Raw genomic sequence first — 15,582 nt, 5'->3', positions numbered from 1 at the left:
AACTCAGATCTCATGATGTTTATGTTTTTTGGCCATTTTTTGCTTAAAAAAAAAAGCAAAGGGAAAGATGATGAAAGAGAAAAGGTTCCCAGAAGGATACACTCAGCTCAAATTGAGATTGGGGATTAGCTGGGAATTTAGGGTCTTCATGCTCTCCTTTACTCCTGATTACCGCAGGTAATTGAGAGGCTCAGAAGTGTGGGCTGGCCCTAGCAGACAGAGCCGTTCTCCTTGCTTATCAGATCTTGGCAGGACAGAAGGACCAGGGCCCTGGGCCTGCGGGCAGGGTTTTTGTTTGTCTAGTTTGACCTGAGCTTTCATCTCCTGTTCCTGTACCTCCTTGTTCATCCCTGCTCCACTTAGATCATGCCTCAGTTTCCCCCTGCATCATGGGTCCTTAGTCTGTAAAGGAGAAGGCTGTGGGGTCTGGGGGCAAGGGTTGGACCTGTTCTCATACCTTCCACAGGATGCTTTCCAGTTGTTTCTTTGGGGTGGTCAGAGGCTTTCAAGGAAAGCTTTAGCTGTTCATTGCTCAGTGGGGCATGGGCCAGGTATCACTGCTGTATACTGTCCTGGACTAGGATGCCAACTGTAGGCATGGCTGAACATGTGAGTGTGTGTGGCTATATGTCCCCACTGCCAGGCAGCCCCCTCGTTCCTGCTGCTGTCGTTTATCACATCATCCAAGTGTAAACAGATGGCCCTGGCTATTCCCATAGTCACTGGGCCAGAGACTATCTTGTCCTTCTTCTCCTATTGTCCTCTTTCCCTCAGCTTTCCTAAGCAGAGAAGGTATATTTTAGAACAGTGGTGTCCACCTTGGGGGCCACCCCTCCCTGATTCAGAGATGGTGAAGAGATCCTTGAAATCCACCCCATGCCTTGCATTGTGAAAGGTGACTTCTGGGATGATGGGTAGATGGGAATTTTATACTTCACTTGGGAGGTGACTGAAAAGAACTGAGCCTGACTCCAGTGGCCTCCAGGCTGGACAGCTCTGGGTCCTCAGGGATGGGATGAGTCCACAGTCAGTGGCGCTCACTACTCAGCATTTGCTTGACTTCTTGAGAAATATTGTAGGAGCAATTTGATTGATTGGTTGATTTATTGATTAAAGGACTTGTAAGAGCTACAAAAATATGGTATAGATTGATCAAGAGTGAACCAGTCTATGTCTCAGTTACCTATTGTGTAAAAACAACTTCCAAAATCACTGGGTTATCATAAAAATGATTTATTCATGCTAACATGCCTGTGGGTTGATGGGTGTTTCCTTAAGTGGTTTTATCAGAATTCACTTGTGGACTCACCCTGGGCGATGGTCAGTGGGGCTGGAGCACCCAGGAGGACCTCTCTATCAGGCTGCGCTGCTTCTGTTTCCTCCTCCTCCAGGAAGTTAGATTGGCTTCCTTCAGGGGTGACATCTGGGCAGCTTCCAGGAGAGTGAAAGCCATGAGGCCTCTAAAGGGCCTGGCCTGCCATTCGTATCATCACTTTGTCGTGTGATTGGTCCATGGCAATGAGATTCAGTGGGGACGAATCTTCACAGGGGCATGAAGACAGGGAGGTGTGATTGCCAGGGACAGTTGTGTCATAACCACTACAGAAACTCTGTAAAACAAAAATGCAAGTTGGACTAAAAGTGTGATTAGCCTGTGGCCATGGAAGATGTTACTGCGGAGAGGTGAACAACCCTGAAGTGCTGAGCCAGAACCTCTTGATTGAGCCACTCAGCCAGCCAGTGTCCCCAGATCCCTTGCCCTGATGCCGTACCTGTCCTAGAGGCTGGCAGGAGTGTGAAGTGAGTTAATGCTGAGGCAAGTGGTGCGCACTGGTAAATGTTGCTGCTGTCATGTGTTTGATAGTTCTATGATGGTAGGAAAGTTGCAGATTTGGTGTTAAGCTTTTGAGTTGTGAGGAAAAGAGAAAAATACTGAGGAACAAGCTTTGTCATGTGCTTAAGCTGAGAAAATAGGTAGTTTGGGAGAAGCTGTGCTCTATCCGCAGCACTTTGTGTGAGCACAGATCTGGAGGCATCAAAAGGCAGGGGATTTGCCTCCTGGAGTGAGTGGTTAGTGGCTCTACCACGCAGGGGTCCTGAGGGTGGCCTGACTCTCAGGTGCTATTGTGGGAGTGCCGGCCCTCTTCTTTTCTGCTGAGGAACTTGGGAAAATTCACAAGTCGCCCTAAAGTTTGGCTTCCTTGTCTACAAATGGGCATTTTCTTAGCATTCACCTCACCTGGGCCAACCTGAGATGGGAAAAGTCCTCTGTGTATCACCTGGCCCCTTTGCTCTTATTGTTCTTAGGTGTAAAGATGATTTTGAGGGAGACTTTTTCTTAATAGAAAGACCAACTAAAGGCTGGGGAGATGGCTCAGTGGAATAAGGGCTTCCCTGGCGAGCCCAAGGGCTTGAGTTCAATCCTCAGTTCCGGAAAGAAGACCACCTGTCTCTTCACTAATGGATGTCATGGTCAGGGAACTGTTCCTTAGTGGGCATTAGGACTTGCAGGGACTGTATTAAAGCAATGAGTAGGTACATAATGAAGAGAGTAGTGAGCTCAGAATTTAGGGTTCTGTTTAATTTCATGCTATCTCCCATTTTCCCAGATTAGTGAAGTATCCTTTTTTATGATTCCATAGAACCTCACGGAAGTTAACTGTAAACATTTCTGAGCAGCATTTGAGAACTTTCATAAATCCATCCACGGGACCTCTGCCACCACGGATGCTGTCCATGTTTCTGTGAGCTTGAGGACTCCCAGTGCCTTGAAGTCAGGTTTATCCACTGGAGGGGAGGGGACAGCCTGCCTCCTCCCTAGCATCTGGCTTTGGTCTGATTTATGGCTTGAGGAGCTTGGCTGGAGAACCTTAATTTAAAGCATCTGTCAGAGGCTGTTACACAAACGTGGTGCCAGTAAAACATGGTTTTCCTTTGCTTTTCCTCCTCTATTGCCTCTTTCATGGCCTGAAACATGAGGCAGGAAAATAAGCCACCAAATTAGAAGTGGAGGAATGGCTGCAACCACTTGTGTAATCCTCTTGGAGTTGACTCGGCACCTTCTTCTGCCAGGGGCTGAAGTCAAAGTTCTGGGTCTTGATGCCGGGTTTCCCAAGACCCTGTCCCTCCTCAGTTTCATTCTCACCCCAAAGTTGTATCCAATCTCCTCTATTTTTTTTATCAGTGTCTTCTTCCAAAACAGTTATTCTTTCATTATAGTTACCCTTTCTTTTTTACTTCAGAGATTATTTCTGATCTGATTTCCTCTATTTGTTTCTGCATTTGATTTTTTACTTCAGATGCTATTAATTCAGATTTTTTTTTATTTCAGAAGTTATTTTCTGACCTGAGTTCCTCTATACCTTTCTGCAGTGTTTCTTTATTAAAGATGCTATAAATTCAGACATTTCAGCTGTGTGATTCCCAATTTCTTCTGTGCTAGTGTCTTCTGCACTTGTTCAGGGTGGGCTCGGGGCCTGAGATTGCATTTTGCTCTTTTTTCTCTTTGCCATTTTGTATAGCACTGTCCTCTGACCTTTGGTGTAGAACTTTGGTGCAGTTATAACCTTAGCACCTACTGATATTCGGGTGCAGATCTATGAAGTTTGAATTCATCCAGTTGTGCCTGGCTTGGGTCTGGGTGCTGTGCACAGCTTCTTCCTGCTGTAGCCCTTGGAAGTGAACCTGTTGTGCACCTCTGGCAAGACGTTCTGCTCCTGGATTAGCTGGGTGGTTCTGGCCCCTAGCCTCTCTGTAGGGACTTCAGCTGCAGTTTCACCCTAGGCCTGTATGCCAGGCCTGGGCTGGGTCTGGAGGGGTCCACAGAGCAGGACAGAAGGACTCACTCACAAGTGAGCCTGGGCTGGGTCTGGAGGGATCCAGCAGGCAAAGGGGAGTGTGGAAGCTCTCCCTCACACTTGCCGGGCCTGGGCTTAGGCTGGGTTTGGAGGGGTCCCAAGAGCACAGCAGTGGAAGTTCTCACTCACAAGCCGGGCCTGGGCTGGGTCCGGAGGGGTCCAGCAGGCGCAGGGGAGCACGGAAGCTCTCCCACACACTTGCCGGGCCTAGACTTGGGCTGGGTCTCCCAAAATTGTCTCCAGACGCCGCTTTGTGGAAGTTGCACCTGAAGCTGCATCTCTAGTCTGCTGTTAGGCCGCTGTCTTTCCTCTAGCCCCAGAGATTGTCTATAGCTTCATTGTATTTGTATTATGAACACAATAGTTCTTATTTCTTTTCCTGAGTTCTCAATTAAAGTTCAGTAGTGAATATGCTCCACTTACCTGTCTTTTAGCCCTCAGATATCTTTAGGCCCCTAAGGAAATGTTCCTCTTGCTTTGTAATGAAAATCTCTATTGCTCATCAGCACTGTTCTTAGCACTGAGACAATGGATGATTTTTAACTTCATGTGAATTATTTCTCCAGGGTGGCACTGTGCTCCAGGGTGCCTCTGTGTGCACCTGTGGCTTGCTAGAGCTTTCCCTGGAGTGCATCCTTTTGGGTGGAACTGAGCTTCTAGTTTTTTTACCATTTTCACGGTGGCAAGTGAATAGTGTGGTCCTCCTGGTTCCTGGTGCTGCGTCACTGTTCTAAGAGTGGCATTTTGTGCCTCATCATAGAAATGCATGGTGGTGCCCTAGACTGTGTTCCCATGTATTTGCTCAAGAGGAAAATAATAGAATAGTGTTCATAAGAAAAAAAGTCATAGGGATGGGGAGATAGCTCAGTGATCTAAGTTCCTGCGTGGCAAGCACAAGGACCCAGGTTTGATTCCCAGTACTGCAGGCCCTGCTGGTCCTGGAACCCCAGGCACCGAAACCAGGCATGGTGGTGCACATCTGTAATCCCTGCAATGGGGAGGCTGAGGCAGAAAGATCGCTACAAGTCTAAGCTACATGGTGAGACTCTGTACCAAATAAATAAGCAAATGACTTTTTAAAAATTTAAAAAGAAAAAATGAAATCATGATATAGTAACTAAGTAAATAAATGAGTTAATGAAAACTAAAGCACTAGAATCAGTTCACAATGTGATCCCTTGTTTTGTAAAGAAAGAAGGGGTGCATGTGTCTGGTTTTGCACGTATCTGTGTGTATGGTGGAAGATTTAAAGGAAGTGGAAGGTTTACCTTTGGCAGGATAATGGGTATTTTTCAGATTTTCTTTTAAAAAGGTCTTTATCATAGGGAAAGAAATGCAATGCTATTTATTTTTAATAATTAAAGCATAAACAAAAGACAGAAAGGAGAGCAAGGTTGGTTGACCAGGTAACTATAAGGCTCCCTCTCAGGTGGCCCTGCTGGCACGAGGCCCCCTCCACTGACTCCAGGGAACCCTAATTAAGACTGTCCATACTCACTCGCATTTCCCAGGGTGGCAGAATGCACACGCTTTCCTGCCAGGCTGGTTTTCTCTGCTGTTATGTAGAGGCAGCCTCGTGTGATGACTTCACACCTGTCAGTCTGCTTCGACCTTGTGTTGGAGGGTGGGAAGGAACTGGGCTTGGCCTTTGTTTCTGCTCCTTTTGGGTGCCAAGCATACCCTACTTGGTGGCCATGACTCTGCCCTGATGGGTCCGGGCCTGGGAGCATCTACACACACAGGCTTTGTTGTACCAGTTCACAGGGCAGCTGGCTCCTGTGCTGACTTTTCTTAGAGGGGAAGCCACTCCAAAAAACAGAAGAAACCCAGCCCTGATGCACACTGCTGCTCTGGAAGGTGTGGTGCTGGAGCCGCTGGCTGGTTGTGGCTGAAGCAGGGTGCATTTGTGGAGGGTGCTGATGCCCTGACAATGGATATGGCCACAAGGGGGAGGGAGTCTGTGGGTCTCTAGCCTCTTACCCTTTGCGTGCAAAACACAGCTATGGGTGCTGATTCATCCACCAAGTCACTGGTGCCTGGGGCAGTGCCTGGTCCTTGCTGTTTACTTTGGACGCAAGATAGAAATGACAAGACACAGGAGTGACAGTCACTAAAGGCTGTGTCTTCTCTTACAGAGAAAGTGCACTCGTGTGACCAGGAAAGGCAGAACGCCCTGGAGGAGGCCCGGCAGAATCCACGCGAGGGCATCGTCATCCCCGAGTGTGCCCCTGGAGGGCTCTACAAGCCAGTGCAGTGCCACCAGTCCACCGGCTACTGCTGGTGTGTGCTGGTGGACACGGGGCGCCCTCTGCCTGGGACCTCCACACGGTAAGCCCACTCGGCCTGCCCTGGGACAGGTGGACAGCACCTGGTTCTGGCATTTCTCAGCATTCCTTTCCCCAGCTAGGGGGGAGCCAAGTCCTGAGGAGATCAGTTTTTCCATACGTGAGCACATAAGGTTCTGGTAGAAAGACCCAGAACCTGCACAGCAGCCACAGATCTGTCTTGCTCTAGCTGTTCTCCTTGGCAAAGTAGTTAACCTCTCTGAACCTCAGTTTCTGGATGACAGGATTGTTGTGGGGCTTGAGTTACTAGGTCCTGTGGACCAAAAAAGACCCTGTGGGGTCATCTAAGGTAACATTGTTATTAGGCTTCCGTGATTAAAATGACAGGCCTGGACATGTCTCTACGGGCACATTTCTGCTGGACTGCCTCCTAGCTGCTGGATGGTGTGGGGACTATTTTGCTGTGAACCCCAAGAACTGTGGCTTTGAGGACAACATATAGCCTTGCTGGGCAGAAGTGGCCATGGGGGGCTCCGTTCCAGCCCCTCCTGAGCCCTGTGTCTCTCTTCACAGCTATGTGATGCCCAGCTGCGAGAGTGATGCCAGGGCCAAAAGCACAGAGGCCGAAGACCCCTTCAAGGACAGGGAGCTGCCAGGTGGGAGGTGCTGCTTTGAGACACCTGCAGGTCTTCCTGCTCCTCTGTCACCTCGCTGGCTTCTCTGGGTTTCTCCCCATATGCTGCATAGCATGGTGTGTGTGTGTGTGTGTGTGTGTGTGCGCGCACGCGCGCTGGACATGTGTGTTACATGAGCATGGAGCCAGTGCCATGGACTCTGTATCCCAGCCTGGGTTGCCCCTAATGAAGCACATTGCTTCTCCTTGTTCTTGTATCTATCTAGAGAAGATAGTCACTGAGTCAGACTTCTGTTCCTATAATTCTGCAACCCATGCTCAAGCCCAGTGTGACCAGGGCAGTGTTTTGGGGGTCAAGGAACCATTTTCCCGAGGGCTGTGAAGAGAAGATAGCTGAGAGGGAGGGTCTGTTCCAAGGGGTCCAGGCAGTGTCTTTCCTTGGCCTTGCAGAGTATTTGTGTGGTGAGAAAGCATGGCCATGGGGGCAGGGAACTGGATGGGAGTGATAGGAGACCCCGGACTTCAAAAGAGCTGCAGTGCTGGGTTCCCCTTGTTCATAATGAACTGTGCTTGGGAGCTCTGAGATGACGAAGTAGCAGGGTCTTCAGTCCTGCAGTGGCTCAGCACAGTTGGGTCTGTGCTGCTGGGAGCTGATCCCACCTTCCCAAGAACCACTAGGACTCCTAAGTGAAAGCTGAGAGTCAGTGGTTCCTACGTAGGGTTGGTAGATGTCGCCCTGTTCCCCAGACACAGTCATGAGGCCAGTGCACCTCCCGGCAGCCATCCCCTGAACAGGTGAGAAAGTAGGGTGGGAGGAGGGAGGAGGCATGAGGAAAGAAAGGACTCCCTCCTCCCATTATTTTTCATGCCTGGGGTTTTGCTGGAATGCTGCACTGGGAAGAAAAGGAACAACAGATATGGGAGCACTGACAAGGGAAACTCTAGTTTCATCTGCATGAGGGAGGAGTGTGAAAAGGAGGTGGCGGTTCTAGGGTAGATAAATGGGTGATGTAAGTGCACCTGGACCAGTGAAGGTCCAGCATCCCACCCTCCCCACTACTCCCACCCCACTGTTGCTCCCACTGCACCTGCTTCTCACCCTGAGCAGCATTTTCCTCCCTCTACGATGATTGCCTGGTCACTATCTTGAATGATGAGCCCAGTGTATGGCCAATTTCGCAAGGATAAGGCCTTATTGTCTCTCTTGCATTTCATGAAGTGCGTGAGTTGGTGCCCACAAAAATCAACACAGTGGAGGAAAACTGAAAGCATCATGATCCTTTGGCTCAATGATCCCTTGTGGGCTACTCAGGGAGAGGGATGGAGGAGGCTCTCGGAGTCATCTGTGGCGCATGAGCACCTCTCCCTCTGGGTGGATGAGAAGTCTCCACTAAACCTGGGGAAAGATGGCCACCGACAAAGCTACTCACTTGGTCATTTACTTGGCATCTGCCTTCCAATCTCATTTCATGTTTTAGGCTGTCCGGAAGGGAAAAAGATGGAGTTCATCACCAGCCTACTGGATGCGCTCACCACGGACATGGTTCAAGCCATTAACTCAGCAGCGCCCACTGGAGGTGGGAGGTGAGAATGTGAGCAGGACTGAGCCTTGGGCGCGAGGGCCTGCCCTCTTCCAGTGCTGTGAGTGGTTGGAGGGCAGCGAGGGCTTGGTAGCACACAGGTGGAGCTCGGTCTTCCTGGAGCCCTGTGCCAAGGCTTTGTTCCACCTGCTGTTAAGCTTCCTGCTCCTCAAGCTTCCTTAGCTTCTGAGCTGTTTATCTCTAGCTTTTAGTCACAGTCCCTGGCTTACAGGGCTGCCTGGAAGCTTGCAGATGTTTACTCTCAGAGGTGGAGGTGTAGAAGTGGCAGAAGGGGTGATGAGCCACTGATGAGGACAGGGAGGAGGACAGAGCACTTTGCGCTTTTCTTCTCCTCTGAGAAGGTAGAGACGTAGGCCTTTCGGCTGCCTGAGAATCCCAAGGAGCCATGGGTCATGGAACTGGTACTCTCCGAGCCAAAACCAGCTTGATCAGGAGTTGAAATGTACAGGCTCCCCATGACCCATGTCACTGGAGCCCGTGAGTCTGAGCCCATTGAGTCAGTCCGTTGGAGCACATCTCTGTGCATCTGCTGGACAAGGCATCCAGGCGTACGATGTCCTTGCCTTCATACAGTGCAACCCAGGAGGGCTGCTGGGCCATGGACAGAGGCTTACAAACTATGGGGTAAAGGCTAGGGCAGAGGTAGAAGAAGAGAGAGATAGTCTAATCCAAAGAAGAGGCACCAGAGAAAGTCTTTGTGAAGGAGTGATAGCTGGGCTGGGCTTTGAAAGATAGATAAGATGTAACCAGCCAAAGGAGGGAGAAAACCACTCCAGGAAAGAGGAAGGAATGTTGTGACGTGGAGAAAGTCTTTGTGTGTAGTTCAGTATTGCCAGGCTGAGGGCAGGAGGAAGAGAAAGACGATGAGGAACAAGAGGAGAGAACAGTGGTGACAAGGCAGGCAAGAAACAGAGCCCCAAGAGCCTGTGAGAAAACCCAAGTGTAGTTCTAAAGCCAGAGTGGAAGGGGGTAGGGTTGGAGGAGGGAAAAACAATGCGAGGAGGGAGTCCTCAGGCTCCTGAGGTGAGCAGAAGAGGTCCCATGGGCATGGCAAGAGTGGGCAGCCTGCCTCTGAGTCCACAGTGCAGAGTGGTTCTGCAGCATCTTCCAGGAGCAGGACTGTTGTCATGAGGGCAGTGAGCAACATGGTAGGGGGACAGAGCCAGGCCTCGGGCCCATGGAAGGGGCAAGACCCATGAATAGATGAAAACATGCTCAACATTGCTGGCCATTAAGAAATGTGATTAAAACAACATTGAGATCCCACCTTACTCCAGAAAGAATGGATATCATCAAGAGTTTGAACAGTAGCAGAGGGTGTTGACGTTGCAGGGAAAAAGAAACTGTTCTATACTGATGGTGGAAGTATAACCAGGTACAACCACTGTGGAAGTCAGTATAGAGATTCCAAAAAAACCCTTAAAACAGAAATTCCACATGACCCACCTCTTCCCATTCTAGGTATCTTCTCAAGAGTTAAAAAGAGCTCGTATTACAGTGACCCATGCATGCCTATGTTTGTAGTAGTACAACCCAGCAACAGGTGAATGGATAAAGAAAATGCACTTATATACAGTGGAATACTACTCTGGTGTAAAGAAGGTTAAACTTGGGTCATTCATGGGTGAATAGATACACTTTGAGACCACACTGTTAAGTGACATAAATCATATGAACTTGAATACCACATGGCTTCTCTTATGTGAGAAATCCAGAGTATAAGTAAAGAACATCATAAAAGATAGGTTAGCAGGACATAGGGAGACAGATCTTTTGCAAAGGGGAGAGAACCAAGAGATGGAAGGAGGGAGAGAAGGATGGACAGGGGAATAAAGAAAGGATAAGTTGTGCTGTGTACGTGTGTGGCCACTCCCCATGAGGAATGCAGTCACTGCATACTGTAAATGTGGACTGATTAAAAAATACAGTGGCTGGGACTGGGGAGATGGCTCAGTAGAATAAGCGCTTGCCTGACAAGCACAAGGGCCTGAGTTCAATCCCCAGTTCTGCCAAAAAAAAAATTTTTTTTAAATAAAATAAAAAATAAAAAGAACAGCGGTGACAATCAGCTGGACCCGGAGGCAAATATTTAGGGTAATGCTCCAGGATGGCAGAGGTGGCAGTTGTCAATGGTTCTGCATCCAGAAGTGCACAAAGGCCGCCATCTTGGCAACCTGGCTTTGGGTCACATTTTAAGATCCAGCACATAGCCAAGATGTGGAATGAACCTAAATGCCATCAATGGCCAAGTAAAGCAAATACAGTATATGCAAGCAGTGGACTAGCATTAGGTCCTAATAAAGAAAGAAATCCTGTTACACTAAAGATATGCCAATTGAAATAAGACAGTCATGCAAATAGTCCTACAGTTCCACTGGCATAAGCTGTGTGAAGTATTCAGGCTTGCAGATGCAGAGAGGAGAAAGGTGATTGCCAAGGCCCCAGCGGAGAGAAATGCGGGAAAGTTTTACCATGTTTCAGTCAGGCAGGGTGAGAAGTCCAGGGTCCTACTATATCACATGGTCTTTCTAGGTAATTTTTGGACATGTCATGTTAAATGCTTGTACCGTAATGAAATGTGTATCATGACACAGTAAGATTTTTAAAAAGAAAGAAAAAGGAAGGGAAAAGCAGAAAATAAAAAGAAAAAAGATATAGTAAGTGTAAGGGTCATTACTCTTGGAGCCAGCCTGCCAGCCTGTTTCCTCTCACCTTGGGGATTCAAGTCAGGCCTTCCCCAGGGGAGCACTGCACAGCATTTGAGGAAGAGGCAGACAGAGTTTTAGGGTCACCGATGGGAACTTCTCAGAGGCTGCCTGTGGGCCTTGGAAACAGTTTCTAAGATATGAAGTGTGACCTAAAAATATGGAGAACGTTGGATTTTGAAAAAAAATTCATTATGGTTGAAGACAAATTGCCACAAACTCCCTCAAAATGCTCCCCAAACCCCATGGTTCCTGCTGCTTGCCACAGCATTCAGGAACTCCTCTTTCCTGAGTGTCTTTAGTCGTGCTCTCCTGGCTACCTCAGGGGCCTGAATCAATTCAAAATGTTTCCCTGTCATGGTCATTTTCACCTTGAAGGAGAGCCAGAGGTCACACAGTGCCAGATCTGGTGAAGAAGGCAGATGGGGACACACCATACATTTTTCATGAGCCCGCCCTTTTGGATGGCATGTGGTAGCACTAGTCACCATATTTTGGATCACAACTCATAAAGGCATTCACAAAAACAAGACATCCAGAACTGCTTCAGAAAGTGACAAAAATACCACTAAGAAGAATATATGCAGTGTATTATTTGTTGAAACTGTCCTTCCGATTTGATTTGAAACTGTCTCATTGCTATCTGTTTGGCAATAAAACTTTGAAGAAAAAAAAAAAAAGAAAGTGACAAAAATGATGGGCTAATTGCATTTGACATGAAGGAGAATATCTCAAGGGGAGCAATGGCACCAGGTATTTCACTGTAATAAATTTTTAAAATGAAGCATTCGCTGTACCTTTGCATCAGCCCTTGTAAGGAAGATGCAACTCAATTGCCAAGAAGAGGGAAGGGGGAAAGTTTTGAAAAGGAATACTCAGTCTTACAGGCCTTTAATTTAGTTGTGTGTAGGATATGGAAAAATGCCTGCTGTTTCATGCAGACAGGTAGGGTACAGTAGTCCCCCCTTATCAGTGTTTTTTGGGTTTTTTTTTCCCCTGTGGTTTCAGTTTTCTGTTCAGCCAGGGTCTGAAAGTATTAAGTGAAAAATCTCAGAGATAAACAATTTGGAAATGCTAAATACTTTTTAGTACAATGTATTGTTATAATTTTTCTTTTTGTTATCAGTCAATGTTAATGTCTTACTGTGCCCAGTTTATAAACTGAACCTCACCCTGGGTATGTTAGGAAAAGAAACACAGTGTGCATGGGGTTGTATACCACCCGTGCTGACAGCTACCCTGTAGGGGGCTTAGCATGCGCCTCGCCTGGCTAAGGGGGCAGTATTGTACTTGCATGATTCAGAGATGGGGAAGGGTGTCTGCACTTAAGGCCCTGGTCTGGTGGTCCTGCTCCTTACTCCTGAAGGCACTGGTCTCTGAGTCGCAGCTCAGGGATCTGGTAGCAGCTGTGCTCTGACGTAGAGAGAGTTATGCCCCACTGGAGCTATATCCCTGGGTCGCCACATGGTCCTAGGGCACAGGGAGGGGGCAGGGACTGGTGCCTTACCCTCCCATCATGGCCCAGAGGATGTTTACAGACAATGAGATTGAAGAGATTTATAATGTTTTTTGATACCATTGTATCCTCAGGGGAGAGTTTCTTTGTTCTTTTAAAATTTATTTTAGCTACCACTTTTTAGTGTCATTTATATTGGGGAGAAGTTTAAAACAAAAAACAACAACCCTAGGTCACTGAGATAGCTCAGCGGACTAAACTCTTGCTTAGGCGAGAGCAGGGACTGGGGTTCAGTTCCCAGCACCGCACACCGGCCGGCCCCGCCCCAGCCCTGGTTGCACTAAGCTGGGTGCTGTGACACACACCTATAATTCCAGTGCTGGGAAAGCTGAAAACAGGACGATCACTATGAGTCTGGGCTGCCTAGCGAGACCCTTCGCCAATACAAAAACAAAAACAAAGACAAAAACAAAAACAAAAAACCTTTCCAAAATGTGTTTTTCATATAAAGTTCACGTTAGCTTTAGGTTTTGATAGGAACGAAAGGTCTGAGCTGCTTCCAGGAGTTGTATCACATAGAGCTTGGCTTTTCATCAGCAGAGACACAAGGTGGACACGAAATAGTCAAATCATCAAGGAAGAGGGTGAGGAAAACAGAAAGGAGAGGGAAAAAAACCAGTCATATAGGGAGGTCACTGGCCAGGGCCTTCTCAGGGTTCCGTTCCTCTGGGGTCTTCCATTTCACTTAGCGCAAGCCCGAAGTGACTGACTCTCACCTGAAGTGGCAGGGGGGAGGGGGGCGGTGGGAAGACGGTCTTGAAGGCCCTCCCGGCGTTCTTCTTCCCCATACTGTTGTGCCCCAGACCCCTTCTTCTGTGCTTCCTTTGGCAGGGCAAGCTTTGCCTCGCTGCCCTGGGACCTTCATGCCAGCCACACCTTTAGCCTAGACTTGCTTATCCACTTAGCCGTGAGCGTCTCAGACAGCGACCAGCCTAGCGGAGCTGGCCGACACTGCCGCCACAGGGCCTCCTTGAACTCACAGCCCAGCTCTTCTCCCCTTTGCTATTTTGCTGGCTCTTCCATGGAGGGCCTGCCTCACTCACCTCACCCAGGGAGAACTTGAATTTTGCCAGAGAAGCAGCATTTCCCTTGCTCTCCCTTGATGCCTGGCACATGGGAGGTCTTCCGTGTTCCATGTCACTGAATGAACAGCTAGAAAGGTGGGCAGCGCAGGGACAGCTCCCCCAGAGGCCACACACATGTGAAGTCTCAGTGTGAGGGCAGATGATGCATCCAGCTTCGCTCTGGAGCCTCTTTGGAGCCTGTACTCTGAAGCACCCTGCCTGGAACCAAGGGATTCAGGGTGCTGTGTAGAAAGACCGCTCTTCCAGGATGGAGGAGAAGCAGCACAGGGTGCTTGAGATCACGTAGGGCATCTGGAATGAGACGATGAAGCGCATGAGGGAACCTAGGCTTTCTGGTGGGGGCCTCAGCCTTAGAACCTGGACAGAGCTGGGTCACAGGGCTGAGGCCAGGGAAACTGCATCCAATCCCTTCTGTGCGCTCCGAGGGCCACACAGTGAAAGCTGGGTATCAGCTGAGGCCAGAGGGAAAGAGTCCCACATGGAGATAGTGGGAAGAAGGGACAGGGTGGGTTAGGGCAGGACAGTAAAGCAGGTGTCTTCTTCTGGACCTACCATTGCTCAGATGGTTGGTACTGCTGTCACATGTCAGCCTGTTCCTGGCATAAGCTGTGTGCTGAGTTCTAGGCACATCTGAGGAAGAGGGTACCACAGTCCCCCGCCTAGAGGAGACATACATACCCACAAGGACAACCAAAGTAACCAAAGAAGGAAAGAGATGCCAGGATGTGGGGGAGAAAGGTTTGTGAGGGCCATCTTGATGGAGAGAGTCACAATGGAACCACATCTTTGGTTATAAACGGGGAAGGGACCCTCGTAGGTGCATCAACCAGGCGTAAAGCTATCCCAACAGAGGGCAAGGTTACATGGATGGGGGTCTGTGGAGGGAATCTCAGGGGCAGTGTGGTTATGTCTGGGGGGCAGGCTATGCACGGGCAGGAGAGGAGGCTGCAGTGCTGGGTGGAGATGCGCAGAGGCCAGGTGGTGCCGGGGCTGGTGAGTCATGCCACGGGGCAGTGGGGAACCACAGGAGTGGGCAGGCATTTTGAACAATCATCCTGATAGTGCTAGGTGAGTGGGCCTGGAGGAGGAAAGAGGATAGGCAGGAAGTTACCATTGTTGTCCATTTGAAGGTGATGAGTTAACTGGGGAAGGGACGACCTACTGAGGCACTGATAGTGACATCCATAGCATTGCAAGACTCTGTGGGTGGGGCGTGGAGGGAGAAACAAGGTGTCAGCTCTCTTTTCTGGCCTCCTGGCCAGCTGGGCTAGTGAAAAAAAGTAAGGCTGCCCGAATCTAAAAATAGACCAAGTAGAATGGGGTGTCTACAGAAATGCCTGTGGCTGGTGGGCGGGAGTGACACATGCAGACATCACTGGATGACAGCCATCTTCAGTGAGGCTTGAGTTATCCCCTGGGTCTCCCCACCAGAGCTCAGGAAGGCACCCCTTCATTGGTTTCTTCCTGGAAGCCGTGAGGCTGAATCAGTCCAGAGGGAAGATTTCTGGAGTGTGTGTGTGGTGGTGGTGGTGGGGGGGGGAGCAGGCTCTTCTTGCTCTACCCTGCCCCCAGCAAAGTCAACCCTGAGGGCAGTGGGAGGGGCTGTCACTTGCCTGTAGCTGAGAGGCTGCCTGTGAGAGCTGTGGCTCCACCCTCGTACACAATGCCCCTGTACTGATGGCTTTGCAAGGAAAGGGCTGGAATGTGGCTGACTTGGCATTTCCCAGCTCCACCCGCACAGCTGGTGGGGCCTGGACCCAGCTCCAGATGGGGCTCAGTTGGTCTGCTTGGCTTGGCTCATGCCTCCGGGCTGTCGGGACTTACCTTCTCTAAAACTGCTGAGGACGGCAGAACAGCCCCAAGATCTTGGCCAAAGCAAGTTGTAAACAGCGCTGGCTC

The 15,582-nt window shown here is 49.3% G+C and overlaps 1 protein-coding gene across 3 annotated transcripts in view; it reads left to right on the top strand.

Annotated features, from left to right (window-relative positions):
* Smoc1 (SPARC related modular calcium binding 1) overlaps positions 1-15,582 on the top strand; it is a 176,513-nt gene that overhangs the window by 150,755 nt on the left and 10,176 nt on the right. For all 3 annotated transcript variants that reach the window (XM_023702464.1, XM_023702458.1, XM_023702454.1), the window contains exons 8-10: positions 5,993-6,185; positions 6,716-6,798; positions 8,255-8,360. In XM_023702464.1, the coding sequence (XP_023558232.1) occupies positions 5,993-6,185; positions 6,716-6,798; positions 8,255-8,360 (382 nt within the window). The remainder of the gene's footprint in view (positions 1-5,992; positions 6,186-6,715; positions 6,799-8,254; positions 8,361-15,582) is intronic.

This window comes from Octodon degus, unplaced genomic scaffold, assembly GCF_000260255.1.
Source record: "Octodon degus isolate 3935 unplaced genomic scaffold, OctDeg1.0 scaffold00007, whole genome shotgun sequence".
NCBI lineage: Eukaryota > Metazoa > Chordata > Mammalia > Rodentia > Octodontidae > Octodon > Octodon degus.
This window is presented reverse-complemented; position numbering and strand designations above follow the sequence as displayed.